This window comes from Bubalus bubalis, chromosome 18 (assembly GCF_019923935.1).
Source record: "Bubalus bubalis isolate 160015118507 breed Murrah chromosome 18, NDDB_SH_1, whole genome shotgun sequence".
Classification (NCBI taxonomy): domain Eukaryota; kingdom Metazoa; phylum Chordata; class Mammalia; order Artiodactyla; family Bovidae; genus Bubalus; species Bubalus bubalis.
In genome coordinates, this window is record NC_059174.1 from 25,369,284 (window position 1) to 25,382,687 (window position 13,404).

Sequence of the window (13,404 nt, forward strand, 5' to 3'; positions counted from 1 at the left end):
GCCTGGAGAGCATTTACTGGGGAGGAAAAGACCTTGAGGAAGCTAACAGAGAACAGCAGAGAAGGGAGAGATGCGATTAAAGGAGAACTTAAAAGGGGGCTGAGGGACCACTGCACCATCATAGTAGGTCAGCTGTCCATCCGCATTCTCAGAAGACAGTTTCTTTCTCTGAGACCCTGCCTGGACACTGCCTCTCAAGGGCACCCAGGCTCGGGGAAGCTCGGCCCCGGACCCACAAACAAGAGTCAGACCTCTGGACTGGTTGGACAATGGCCCCGATTCCACAGCCTGGCCAGACCCCAACACCCAGCCCCAAATGGGTGCCGGGCCCAGACGGGTGAAGGAGGCCCTGGATCAACCTCAGAGAAGTGGGTGGATCCTTCCACCTTGCAAGTTCAGACACAAATCAATCTCTGGTGACAGGAGGCGGCAAACAAGAGAAAGGCCAGCTCCTTTCCCCACTCACTCTTGGCCTTCCCCTCGGGCTTCTTGAGAATGCCCTTCCCCAAGAGCTGCTGGGCTCTGGGCTCCTGCTGGGGAACTCCACAAAGGGGGCCCACAGAATCTTCCAGAACTGTCAGCCTCGCCGGAAAAGACTGGAGCCATCAGCTCCTCTTTCCCAGCCTCGACACAGCAGAGCGAATCCCCGTCCTAGGGCCTCTGGGTCCCTGACGGACCCACATACACAAGTGGAGGGGGTCAGGCCTCTCTCTGCAGGCAGTGGCGTCTTCGCGGCTGCCACCCTTGCCCTCCTTTTGACAGGCGCTGGGGAAAAGACAAAAAAGCAGGGAAATTCAACCCCAGCGTGTGCTGGCCAAAGCTGCTTATCACCGGCTGGTGCCCAGCGGCACCGGGAGGAGGGTGTCCCTGGAGTCAGGATGGGCAGGCTGGGGTCTCCGAGTTCCATGTCAAGGCGGCCACTCCAGGCGAGGAGGACAATGTCTGGGGACAAGAGCCTCCCCTCCGACACCAGTGTTAGCCAGGACTGTGCCAGGCGGGTGGGCAGACTTCCTTTACCTGTTTTCTCTACATTCATGGTGCCACCAGCTTCCTGGGCCTCCCGGTCCCTCCTGGGGGCCGGCGCCTGCCTCTTCAGGGGCTTCTCTTCTTTCGTCCCCTGACTCTTGCTCTCGCACCCCTTGTCCTGCAGGGCTTGCTGCCAAGACACAATCAGAATCCTCACGTGAAGAGGGGGGATCGCAGTGGGGACGGGACCCCTGTGGAGCCTGAGGATGGCGCATGCTCCTGGAGCTGGTGAGGCCCCCAGACCTAGCCAGTCCACCCCTCACCGTGTGGGTAGATGGGAACAAGGAGGCCTGGAGTCCGGAAGAAAACGCGCCCAGATCTCACAGCGAGAGGGAGCAGTGAGTTCCCCTGGCCCTCATCGGCAGCCGGCCCTCAGGACCAGCAAACAAGGTTCTTGGGCACACAGAAATCCTCAGGTGAAGTTCAGCCGGCCGGCCTGTGAGCCCTGAGCCGCCAGTGCAGTGGCCTGCTTGCTTCAGGTGAACCCTCGACCCACCATTCGCAGGCCTGTCCAGCCCCAACAGGCACACGGCAGTCTCAGGGCAACAACCTCCACCCGTGACGTCAGCTGCCTCCATCCCCCTGCAGATAGCACCCAGCCTGGGACTGCCAAGGAGCGGGCACACAGGTCCACATGAGCAGGGCAAGGCCATGATCCATGTGCAGGCATGGCTATCCGGGACCATGAGACCTTGTCTCGACCTTGTCTCCAGGAAGGAGGAATCAAGGCAAAGAAGGCTGGAGGAGAAGAGACCAGTGAACTGGCAGGGAGATGAGGCGAGAGGCAGAAAGAGGCTTTCAACCAGAGAAAATCACAAGCAACTCACACAGGACGACAGGTAAGGTGTGAACAGAACCACAGGTAAGGCGTAATCCCATTTAAGGATGACAGAAATAAAAGAGGCTTGCCCCTCCCTCTCCAAATCTGGTTTCCTCTGGAGGCTGGGTGATGTTACAGGGGTATCATCTAAATTTGGGGGGTGGGCTTCCTTGGCGGCTCAGTGGTAAAGAATCCACCTGCCAATGCAGGAGATGTGGGCTCAGTCCCTGAGTTGGGAAGATCCCCTGGAGGAGGAAATGGCAACCCACTCCAGTATTCTTGCCTGGAGAATCCCATGGAGAGAGGAGCCTGACAGCAAAGAGTCGGACATGACTGAGCAACTGTACACACATGCAAACTCTGGGGAAATCAAAAAAAACTTGTTGCAAGATAAAGTGGGGAGAAAGGAAAGGCTTTATGTTTCATTCTGAACCTTTCTGGCATTTGCATTTTTAACCTTGTAAGCATCTGTGGTGTTCTGCTTTGTTATCTTTGATAACAGAAGCTATCCAGAATGGGAGATTACAGGCACTTTTTGGTGTGTCTTTGTGCCAACCTTATTCAAAACAAAAAGACAACTGCTATGTTTAAAAAATATTCCAAATCTAGAGTCGGAAAGGCCTGGGTGTGAAGCCTGACTCAGGTGAGCTGTGTGACCATGGGCAAGTTACTTAATCCTCCCTGAAGCTTCATCGTCCCATTCTTAAAACAGAAACTCCACTTTCTACTCCAGAAGGAATGGTCGTGAGCATGTCTCGTATTTAGGAAAATTCCCGCCGACTTAATTTTATCCCCACCCTCTGACCAACTGCCACACCAGCACGAGCAGCCTTGTCACTGGCAGCGGCAACAGTGGCAGCTGGAAGTTTCCATTTGCCGTCCAGAGCAAAGGTTACACTATTTCTGGCCTGTTGGCCAAGCCACAGGAAGGGCAGACAGGCCCCTGGGGGTTGGGAATTTCTGCAGCCTCCAAACGAAGCGACTCGGGTTTTAACTGCTTGAGAAGCTGGTGGGGGAAGTCACCACGCCCACCAGGTCACTTCACTGGGTCTGGGTCCCTGTTTGAGCCTCACAACCCCCATCTCGAAGCTCCTGTAAACATAATGAAGCTTCACCAGCCCAGAAGAACACGCATGTGGAAACTGGTGCCTGGAGGCAGCGTCTCACATCCTCAGTAGATCTGCTGACCCCAGGACTCAGCGGCAACCACAACCCAACAGCCCATAATCAAAATTCAAGAACAGAGCCTCCACCCAACTCAAGGCTGCCTGTTTCTGACCACCTCCCGATTTAACTACCAATGGCTTGAGTTCGAGTAAAAAAAAAAAAAAGATTCTCCAGTTTTTTTAACTGTTCCTGCACCAGACCTGCATTTCTAGCAGAACTTACAGTTAAAACAAACAAACAAACAAAAAAATGGACCATTCAGTTCTATCTTCAGATGAACCACACCAGAGGGGATGAGAAAAACCAAGAAGCCCAAGACTATTTCTGAAGCAACAAGCAAGGGGTTCATGTTCAGATCAGGACTTGAAGCCACACGTTCAAAGGGCACCCATCTCCCGCACCCACCCTGCCTTCCATCTGCATGGGTCCCTTCAAGGTAGCCCCTGTCAAGCACAATCTTTCTTGTGGGGAGGGGCCTTGGCAACACCTCCAGATAACTCTGATCCGTCATCCTCAGCCATTATGTCAACGTTTGCCCATCCTGGCCTCTCTGCTAGCTGCCGGGTCCATTTCTCTTTTTGGCTGTGTGCCAGCAGTCTTCTAACACAGAGTAGGCACTTGCAGAAATATCTGTTAACAGACGCATCCATTTAAAAAATTACAAGGACTTCCCGGGCAGTCCAGTAGGTAAGACTCTGCACTTCCAATGCAAAGGCCTCAGGTTCAATCCCTGGTCGGGGAACTAAGATCCAACATGCTGTGTGGTGCAGCAAAAATAAAACCGCAGAGCCTGTGCTATCCTGAAATTGCTCAAAGTTTTAGGTGCACGAATGCATCGGTATTTGTTTAAGGAGCTCTTTGCAATCAGAAACAATACAAAAGATCAGTGAAATAAACCCTGAAGTAGAATATTATGCGGCAGTTTAAAAGAATGAGACAGTTCTCTATATATTGACAGGCATGAAGAAATCACCAAGACTTACTGTTGAGGGAAAGAGCTAGTCACAGAATAGAAGGCAAAAATAAAGAATAAAAACTGTATAAACGCAATCAAGTAGTTGTAAAGAAAAGATAAATAAATTAAGAGTGGATTTCTCAAAGACACAGGACCACAGGAGACATTCAGTTTCTAGATATTACATGCCACATGTGTGAGTTCTTTATACCATTTTTAAAGCTGATCATGTTCAGACCCCAGCTTGCTGTGTGACCAGTAGCAAGTCACTTAACCTCTCTGAGCCTCCTTTACTTCACTCATAAAACAGTAACTATGTCTTGGACTGATGTGAGACATATAATATATGCCACAATGTCTGGTATAAAGCCAGCGTTCAGTAAATATTATTACTGCTATTAGGACGTCTTCATTCTACAACCAAATACTATACATATAAATGTAAAGTCAGTGTTTTGAAAGTCCCATGATAACTGACTTGCAGTGATGACTGCAAGAGAAAAGAAATCAAGTTTTGGTAAAGTCCTCACTTTAAATGAGGAAATTTAAGTATCACTGCCCCCATGGACTCTTATGCCCCAGTGGGAATATACAGCTCCCCTAAAATCCTGCCCATCTTTCTAATAGCTTCTCACTGAAGGCCCCACATTTCCCACTTTAACACTTCAGTCAGGGCGTGGCTGAGAAGCTCCTGTCATCTCCTGTGAGATTTCCCGCCAGATAACCTAATAAAGCAAATTGTCCCGTGTAGGCAGGCTCCCAGTGGGTGTGCTATGAGGAGCTTGGCAGGAGGTGTGAGACCCGTCTCCTTTGTGGCCTCCTTCCCCAGAGGAGCCCAGCGGCTGGTATTCAAAGGGCCATGGCACACCTGCCCGGCTAGACACCTGGCTTTTCTGACAGCCCCTGGACTTACCTGCAGGGTCAGGTAGAGCCTGTGGGGGCTCCCGGGGCCAGCCCAGTCCACGCTGAGGGCTCGGCACTGAGCCAGGGCCGGGCGAGCTGCACTTCGGGTGCCCGAGTCCTCGTCACCGCCAGCCGGGCTATCTTTTCCACGCCCTGTCCCAGGACAAGAGGAGACAGGTGAGATGCAAGACGCTGGTTGGAGGCTGCTGGCCAGGGATCAGTGGCCAGGGCTGAGGCTTAGCTCCCCTTTCACACACTCAGGGCTGTCCAGGCACCGCCAGGAGGGACTCACACGCCCTTACATGCCTGCCTGGCACAGAGGGCACAGAAGGCCTGGCGCTGAGCAGGGGCTGCGCTCTTTCTTCACCACAAACCGCCAGGGGAGCCTCTGCAGGAGGTCACCCAAGACCTCCCCCCGGAGGTTGCGGCTTCCTCTCCCTCCATGGTGGCCTTAGGGCTGGCACGTGCCCACCAGCAACCCACTACAGAGAGCAGCAGAAGGAAGCCGACGCCACCCCAGCTGTGCTAATCCTCACAGGAGATACACCCCGGGGCCGTGACCTCATTACCAAAGCCGCCTCTAGGTGGCAATTTCTCCCCTGCCTTCATAAAAAGCAACCCACACTGGGTGGCCTGGTCCTCGCAGCCTTCAAAAGCGCATCCAGGACCAGTTAAAGCACATCCTCTCGAGTCTCTGACACATCGCCTCCCTCACCGGATGGCAGGAGAGGGCTGACTGTGGCTTCAATACCCCATTCACCCCTAATCCCCAGCCCTCCACCGCAGCTTGTGGAGCTGGACGGGATGGGAGAGGGGACTCGCCTCAAGGGGCAAACTATAGAGTCCCCACCCTGGGGTGCTATCACATCCTGACTGCCAGCCCTGGACCAAATGCTTTCCAGGCCTTGTTTCCCTTCCTGATCCTCAGTTTCCTTGTCAATACCATGGGCATTAAGAACCAACTTCAGTCATGTGATGAGGATTAAATGGGGTGACACATGCAAAGTGCTCACACAGAAGGTAGTCATCAATGCAGACCGACAGCTCCTTACAACAACCCAGAGAGGTGTGAACCGGAGGCCCGGAAGGGTTAATAATATGCCCAGGGTCACCTGAAGCCAGTGTTCCAATCCCATGTGCTAACCCACCTTCTGCTTGCTGTCCCTTCTCAAAGTGGCAGTATGTGGGTGGGTGGGGGGTGGGTAGAGGGGCCTAGGGACACCCATACTGGCTGAAACTCTACCCAGTGGCAGGCACCATGCTTGGCATTTCACACACAGGATTTCATTGGACCTTTGTCTTAAATTTTAAAAGTGGATAAAAGTCTGTATGGTCATATAAGCTTCATAATACTAATTTAAGAGAGCAATATGCACATGCAGGACTGGAAGGAACTATATAAAATGTTTAGTGACAAGCTTCTAGGTGAGTCTTCTTTTTTATACCTTTCTGTGTTTTTTTTTTTTTTTTTGGCTTTCCAAGATAACATGTTTTTGTTTTTCAATTCTTGCTTTCTTTTTTTTTTTAAGCCAGAAAAGCAATACTATTCATTCATATTACAGTCTTAATCCTTTGGACAATCTTGCAGAGTAGAGACCATCTTCAGCTCCTTCCAGACAACTGGGGCCACCTGATTCAAGAGCCCAAGCTTTCCCAGGAGGACTCCAGGGTCAACCCCAGCCTCACTGTCCCCGAAGAAGAGACCGTGGAGGGCAGCGCTTTGGCTGCCACCGATGGTACAAGTGAGGTGGGAGACAGAGAACTGGAGCTTGCTATGTGCCCTCTCTGGGCCTTGGTTTTCCCTTCTGTACATGGAGGGGCTTGGCCTTATGTCCCAGAAGGGATCTGCTAACTCAGACAGGCTGGCCCTCTACAGCCCTCTCCCAGTAGGTCAGGAGCAGTCAGACAGCAAACTCCTGAAGGCCCCCGCCTGAAGACACACCCTCTGCCCCCACACTTCCAGGAGGACCTGCCCAAGCCAAGGCTGGCAGACACCCAAGGGCAGCTCCCCAGGCCTGATGATCTAGCCCCCACCGGGAATCACAGAAGCCGCCCACTTCTTGATGTTGGCAGCGCCAGGGGACATGACCCAGAAAGGAGAGCCCGTGTTGACAGCTCCCCCAGGGGGAGGGAGGGCCCAGACTCGGGGACTCCCTCACTACCCACCTGCTGTCGGGGCCACCTTGGTTGGCACCTAAAAGGAGCGCATGGCACCCACCCTCTCCCAGGCCACGATGGGGAACAGCCTTTCGTCCACTCCGCGCCATCCGCCGGAGAGCCCCGGCGGGATCAAGTGTCGGCACCGCGCAGGGCGCCGGGCAGCTCTGTACCTACCTTGTTTACCAGCTGCGGGCAGAAACCGGGGCGAGACCACGAGTGCTCGGCCGAGGACGGGCGGATCACAGAGCCACAGCGACCCGGCAGGTCAGGGAGCGCGTGGCTGTCCGCCGCGTTCCCCGCTCCGCGCTACAGACTGCGTTAACGTTTAACTCGGCGTCCCGGGCCGGTCTTTACAGACGGGCGGGCGCGGGGCAGGAGCGCCCAGAGAAATTGACGCCCTGACTCCACGCCCGGCTCGCGGGCTGCCGGTACCCTGTAATTACCTGACAGCTCTGACTGAGTCTAGGAACTTGCGAGAAACCCCAGTCTCATCGTTGGTATCTGGAGGAAGGAAGGGAAATAAAGAGGCATTTTAAAAATGCGGACTCACCAGTTCTCAACCTCCCCGGGCCGGTGTGTGGGAAAGGGCGGGCGGCCGGGCTGGCTGGGGCGGGGCGAGCCATCCCCGGGTCGGGCTCCCCGGCCCGGCCCACTCGCCACAGGCCGCGCAGCGAGGGCGTGGCTCCCAGGTTCCACGTCCTGCGAGACGGGACCATGGCCCGGCGGGGCTTAGTAGCCTCCTCCGGGCACCGGGCAGCCTGCGGAGAGAGCAAGAAAAGCGAGATTGAAGCCCGCTGGCCGGCACCTTCCCCCGCCTCAACCCCAAGCAGATCGGAGACTGCCATCTGCAAGGGTCCAAGGGTCACCTGTTAACCCAAAGTCCCAATTCCAGTGTCCCCCAGGGACCCCCCTGGGCTCACGCAATGAAACAGGGCCTAGCACCATTTCAGGGTGCTCATTAAGGAGAAGGGAGGCTCAGAGGTGGGCAAGGAGCCCACCAGGTGCACCTGCAGCACAGGTGGAGACCCCACATCTCAGCCCTCCCCTCGAGCCTGGCAGCGCACAGACAGGGCACAGCCCCACATGGAGGCACCACCAGGGCCTCCAACAGCATCTCCATGAATCTATTATGAAGGGACCCTGACTGTGGCCCTGACAAGTCAGGCTTATATACATCAAAATTCTCTTTAAATCAGCTCATTCATGTATTCAACTAGCCCTCACACTGTACTACGACTGGCAGACACCCTGCTAGGACTCGAGAATACAAAGATTCATTCATTCTTCATTTAAGAATTATTTACCCAGTACCTGCTGTGTACCAGGCACCTGCCTGGGGTCCTCTTTGATCAGCAGAGACATGGCCTCAAAGCTCCCTGTCAGGAGGGAGGTAAACACTTCAACAAACCTTCACAATCAGAACAGGAGGTAAGGAGGCTCCAGGTGGTATGGAGAATGGGGCTGGGGGTGGGGAACACTGGTCTGGGTAGAAAGCCCCATAGGGCCCTTATGCACTGAGCAAATGAACAGGACAGACATAATTTACTTTACAAGTCTTTATGGAACACCTATTGCGTGCAAAGCAACTCTGAAGGCATTTAAGGTGATACATCAAGCTACAGTCCCAGACTCAGACAATAAGTGATGCCATGTTTGAAAGAAGCCAAGTCAGCTCGGAGAGGTAATGTGGAGTTTGCTTTGGGTTTAAAATGGAATTGGAGGCACCCAAGGATTTCCTAATGATGCCACCTGGGCTAGAGACCACTCTCCCCATCCCTCACTGCACTGATTGCTTTCTACCAGGCTGCTGCTACTGCTGCTAAGTCGCTTCAGTCGTGTCCGACTCTGTGCGACCCCATAGACGGCAGCCACCAGGCTCCCCCGTCCCTGGGATTCTCCAGGCAAGAACACTGGAGTGGGTTACCATTTCCTTCTCCAATGCATGAAAGTGAAAAGTGAAAGTGAAGTCGCTCAGTCGTGTCCTACTCTTATCGACCCCATGGACTGCAGCCTACCAGGCTCCTCCATCCATGGAATTTTCCAGGCAAGAGTACTGGAGTGGGGTGCCATTGCCTTCTCCTTCTACCAGGCTATTTAAAGCTATTTAAACAGTGTCCATTCCCCCTGACCTTCTACGGTTCCCCAGGGTGAGTCCCACGGCACCCAGCCTGGAGCAGCAGCTACATCCACACCAAACAGCTGGTGAAGGCTTGTTGGGTGAATGCCTTGATAGGAATGCACACGAAAGCCTGAACTGAAAGCTTGGAAGACAGCAGGGCTAGAGATGAAATCACTGAGTTGAGAGGCTGATGGGGGTCATCATGCTAGAGGTGAGGATCCAATCGTCAAAGGTAGCGCAAGATGAAAGGCAACCAGGGAGGACAGAGGTGACTCCGAGTGGGAAGGAAAGCTGGAGAATGAAGGTCAGAGGTGGCAGAAGCAACAGACAGGTGCAGAGTCCTCAGAGGTGACCGGGAGTGAGAAGGAGAGGATGGTCAATTACCAGGGAACCATGCCACGAGTAGATCAAATTGGAAGAAAGGTCAATGGAGCAGAGCAGAGGGCAGGCCTGGGAAGGTCTAAGGTAGGGTGAGGGTGGCTAGAGGAAGCTGCCACTTCCTTCTTTTTGGAGAATTTGGCTAGGACGGGAAAGAGAGGATGTGGAATTTAGAAAAGGAGAGATCTGCACATTCTGGGTCAACAGAGGAACAGGAATGACTGAAGCATTGAGAGGCAAGAGAAGGAAGAGCCCAAGGATGGGTTGCCTGAGGTTTGCAGAGCTGAGCCCTGGAAGACTGCCAGGCTCTTGGCTAGAGAGTCCTGGTCTCTGCCTTCCTTGATTAAGGAAGACACCTTGGAGGAGGAGTCTCCTGGATGCCTCTCCCTGGCAGGGGTCAGGACTGCGGGCACAAAGGGCAGAATGGACGTTAATGCTGCCTATGGGCAGCTCCGCTGAGGAAATGGAGATGGACCAGTGTGGAGTGGAGACGTAGTCAGACATCCCCTTCTCCAGGCTACTCAGTACAGAGCTGGGCACACAATCTGCCCTGAGGATCAGCTGTCCAGTGGGTAAAGAAGGAGGGAGTGAGACAGGCTCCACATGCATGCTGAGCTGCTGGAAGGTGAGATGGCAAAGGGCACTGAAGGTCGATTTCGAGGTTGAGGGAGACTTTCACATGCCTCTGGGCTTAGTTGTGTTGGACTCTTTGTGACCCTTTGGACTGTAGCCCACCAGGCTCCTCTGTCCATGGGAATTCTCCAAGGAAGAATACTGGAGTGGGTTACCATTTCCTTCTCCAGGGGATCATCCCTACCCAGGGCTCATCCCAACTCAGGGATCGAACCTGCGTCTCCTGTGTCTCCTGCATTGCAGGCAGATTCTATATGCGCTGAGCCATCAGGGAAGCCCCGAGAGGACTTTTAAGGAGATCAGCTAAGCCTGAGCGGCAGGGACAGAAGGACACATTATTTCTTGGCTTTCAGGAAGGGAAGTTAGGAGGCCGGAAGATATCAGGAAGAAAGAGGAAGGGTGTGTGCAAGATCCTGAAGAGGAAAAAGTAGCTGAATTTAGCAGTCTGTGGGATGTGAGAGTCAAAAGCATCAAGGACTTTCAAACAGCCCAAGACTGGAGACTCAAAGACCTAGGTCATAGGACGGGGTGATGGGGGCACAGCGTGGTTACGACCAAAAGCTAGTTCAGAGCCCGGCTGCGCCACTTAGTAGATGTGCAACCCTGGGAGAATGACTTTGTCTCTAAGCCTCAGTATCTCCATCTTTGAAATGGGAGAACTCTACCTTAATAGGGTTGGTGTAAAGTTTGGACAATACACATACACATAAAGAACAATACTGACATATACAAAGAACCCTCCCCCCCGCAAATGTAATGTTTCAGTGACCTATGTCCAGCGGTGGGTGATCGCAGGGGCGGGCTGCAGTAGAGCCCCATCGACCTCTCCTTGTTTAGGCCAGGGTGGCAGAGGTGCAGCCCCCTTCCCCCAGACCAGGGTTGCTGCAATGATTGGGGGACAGACTTGACAACTGCCCAGAGACCACTGCCCAGGAAACATAGTCTCCGTCTTCCTGGGAGAGGGGGCAGAAGGTCTGGGAGGGTGGACAGGGGCTGGACCTCCCCTGCACACAGTCACACATCCTGGGTTTCGCAGGTCAACCCAGATTTCAAAGCCTCTGTTCCTTGGTGCCCAGAAGGAAAGCAGAACTCATTACCCCCACATCCCTCAAGTCCAGTCACAGCAAATACAGGGCCCCATTCTCAGACTGCATTCCTCGCAAATGACTCTCTGGCCAAGGAGAGGGCTACTTTTATCAAGGGCATGGGGAACAGCCTGGGCCAGCAGAGTTGCTCACTCAGCCTCAGGCGGACAGAAAGCCAGAGAAGGCGAAAGGCCAGGTGTGGCCAGGACCCCCAACCTGGAGACAAATGTGTGTGTGGGGGGGGGGGGGGGCGGGGGAGCTGGTGACAAATGGTACTTGAGAATTTAAATACAGCTTCCTCTTTAAAATCTGCCAGGACCAGGCCCTTCACTGCGCCAGAGTTCCGCTCGAACTCATAACAGGGTGCTGACAGAGGTGGCTTGGGCTGGCCCTCCCAGCTGGGAACCCCTCCCCACCAGGCTGCAGCTGTCAAAGGCTCAATTTCTCCACTGCCCAGGGGGACGCCGGCCCAGGCCCTCCTTCCTAACCTGCGGCTAGCCCACCCCATCCCGGCCCTGCGAAGGGGAAAGTCAACTGCCCAAGGGACCTACGCGGTGGGAGGGCTCGAAACTGCAGCGTTCAAGGGAGCCTTGCGGACCCGGGGACCTCGGCCCGGGGAGGGGGCGGCGCTGACCGGCACGCGGTTCCCGGGCAATCTCCGGCTTTCCCGGGCCATTGAAATCGGAAAGGGGGTCCCGAGGCTGCTCGCATTCCAGGGGACGTGTCGCCCCCATGCTCTGATCGGCTCCGGCTGGACAGCGCTGGGGGCGGGGGTTGGGGCGGGATAGCGCAGGTCTGGGTCTCCCGGGCCCGGCCCTCCCCGCGCCCCACCTCGGGATTGGGCAGGGGGATCCCGGACGCGACACCCCGAACGACGGGCTGGGCGGAACCCGAGCGCCCAGCCCTCCCTCTTCCCGCCCGAGCCCCGGACTCACCGGCCTGGCGGAGGCAGGATCCCGGCGTCGCCGCAGCGCCCGGGGCTCGGCCCGGCCCGGCCCGCCGGCGGGAGGCAGCTCCACGCCACCGCCTCCTTGGCCCGCCCCGCTCCCGCCCCGCTCCGGCCCCTCCCGCACACTTTCCACAGGAAATGATTAACTCGGGCCGCGGCGCGTTCCCATGGCAACCGGCTCAGACCCCGGCGGGGGGCGGCGGCACGCGCGCGCGCTCCCGCGTGCACACACACAGAGACTCACACTCTCACGCGGGGCCGCCCGCTCCACTCAGACCTTTCTTCTGGGTCTCCCGGCGCTCCGCACAAGCCCGTGCACACGTGCGCGCTCACCCCAGACGCACACGAGCCGTCCTACGTGCTCACATACAATACAGGCGGCTCTCACAGGTTTGCGCACACGCTCTAGTGAGTCCACATGAACACATTCACAGTTCTCACACACATCCCAACGTTCGTTCCTACGTGCATGCTTTTGCACTTAAACTGACATTCTAATCCACACCTTCTCAAACCCTAGTACAACACTTTTGCACACCCTAGTTACTACTAACACACAATTCTCACAAGTGCTCCTTCACCACCTTTCACAGTTTCTCACAAACTGTAGTACACTTTTTTTAAACTTTCTAGCACACACACTCTAGCTAGTATGTGTGCACACTTGCACATTCTCACACACTTCCAATGTGCACTCACATTCCGTATGGAGTTCAGACTTTCCCCCTTGTTTTCCCACAAATGCTGTACATGCTTCTTCACATACTCTTGAATTCTTCCTCACATTCCACAGAGCAACATTCCTATGTTGCTAACCCCAGTACAGACTTTCATGGGCTTCCCAGGTGGCTCAGCTGGTGAAGAATCCACCTGCCAATGCAAGAAACTTGGGTTTGATCCCAGGTCCAGGAAGAGCCCCTGGAGGAGGAAATGGCAACCCACTCCAGTATTCTTGCCTGGGAAACCCCATGGACAGAGGAACCTGGCGGGTTACACTCCATGGCGTTGCGAAAGAGTCGGACTTGACTTATCAACTAAACAACATACACTTTAGTGAGCACACGTACACATGCATGCACTGTCACACATCAGCACACTCGTTTTCACACATACATTCTCACTAGCTCTAGTAGGAGTACACAGGCCAGGTTGCCTCCCTAGCCAGGGCACCACCTGCTGCCCCCTGCTCCTCCCTGGCCCTGTTCCCCT

At 54.8% G+C, this 13,404-nt stretch overlaps 1 protein-coding gene across 7 annotated transcripts in view; it reads right to left on the reverse strand.

Annotated features, from left to right (window-relative positions):
- Positions 1–13,062, reverse strand: part of KIFC3 (kinesin family member C3) — a 35,881-nt gene extending 22,819 nt beyond the window's left edge. Inside the window, exons 1-4 of one of the 7 annotated variants that reach the window (XM_025268735.3) lie at positions 12,895–13,062; positions 7,582–7,789; positions 4,882–5,024; positions 1,018–1,156 (exon numbers count right to left, since the gene is read on the reverse strand). In XM_025268735.3, coding sequence (XP_025124520.2) covers positions 1,018–1,156; positions 4,882–5,024; positions 7,582–7,747 — 448 coding nt within the window. In that variant the 5' untranslated portion in view covers positions 7,748–7,789; positions 12,895–13,062. Of the gene's footprint in view, positions 1–1,017; positions 1,157–4,881; positions 5,025–7,205; positions 7,389–7,581; positions 7,790–12,181; positions 12,335–12,894 lie in introns of those variants that run through there. The other 6 variants (XM_025268736.3, XM_025268739.3, XM_025268737.3 and 3 more) reach the window with 6 other exon arrangements.
- Between the last annotated feature and the right edge of the window lie 342 nt (positions 13,063–13,404).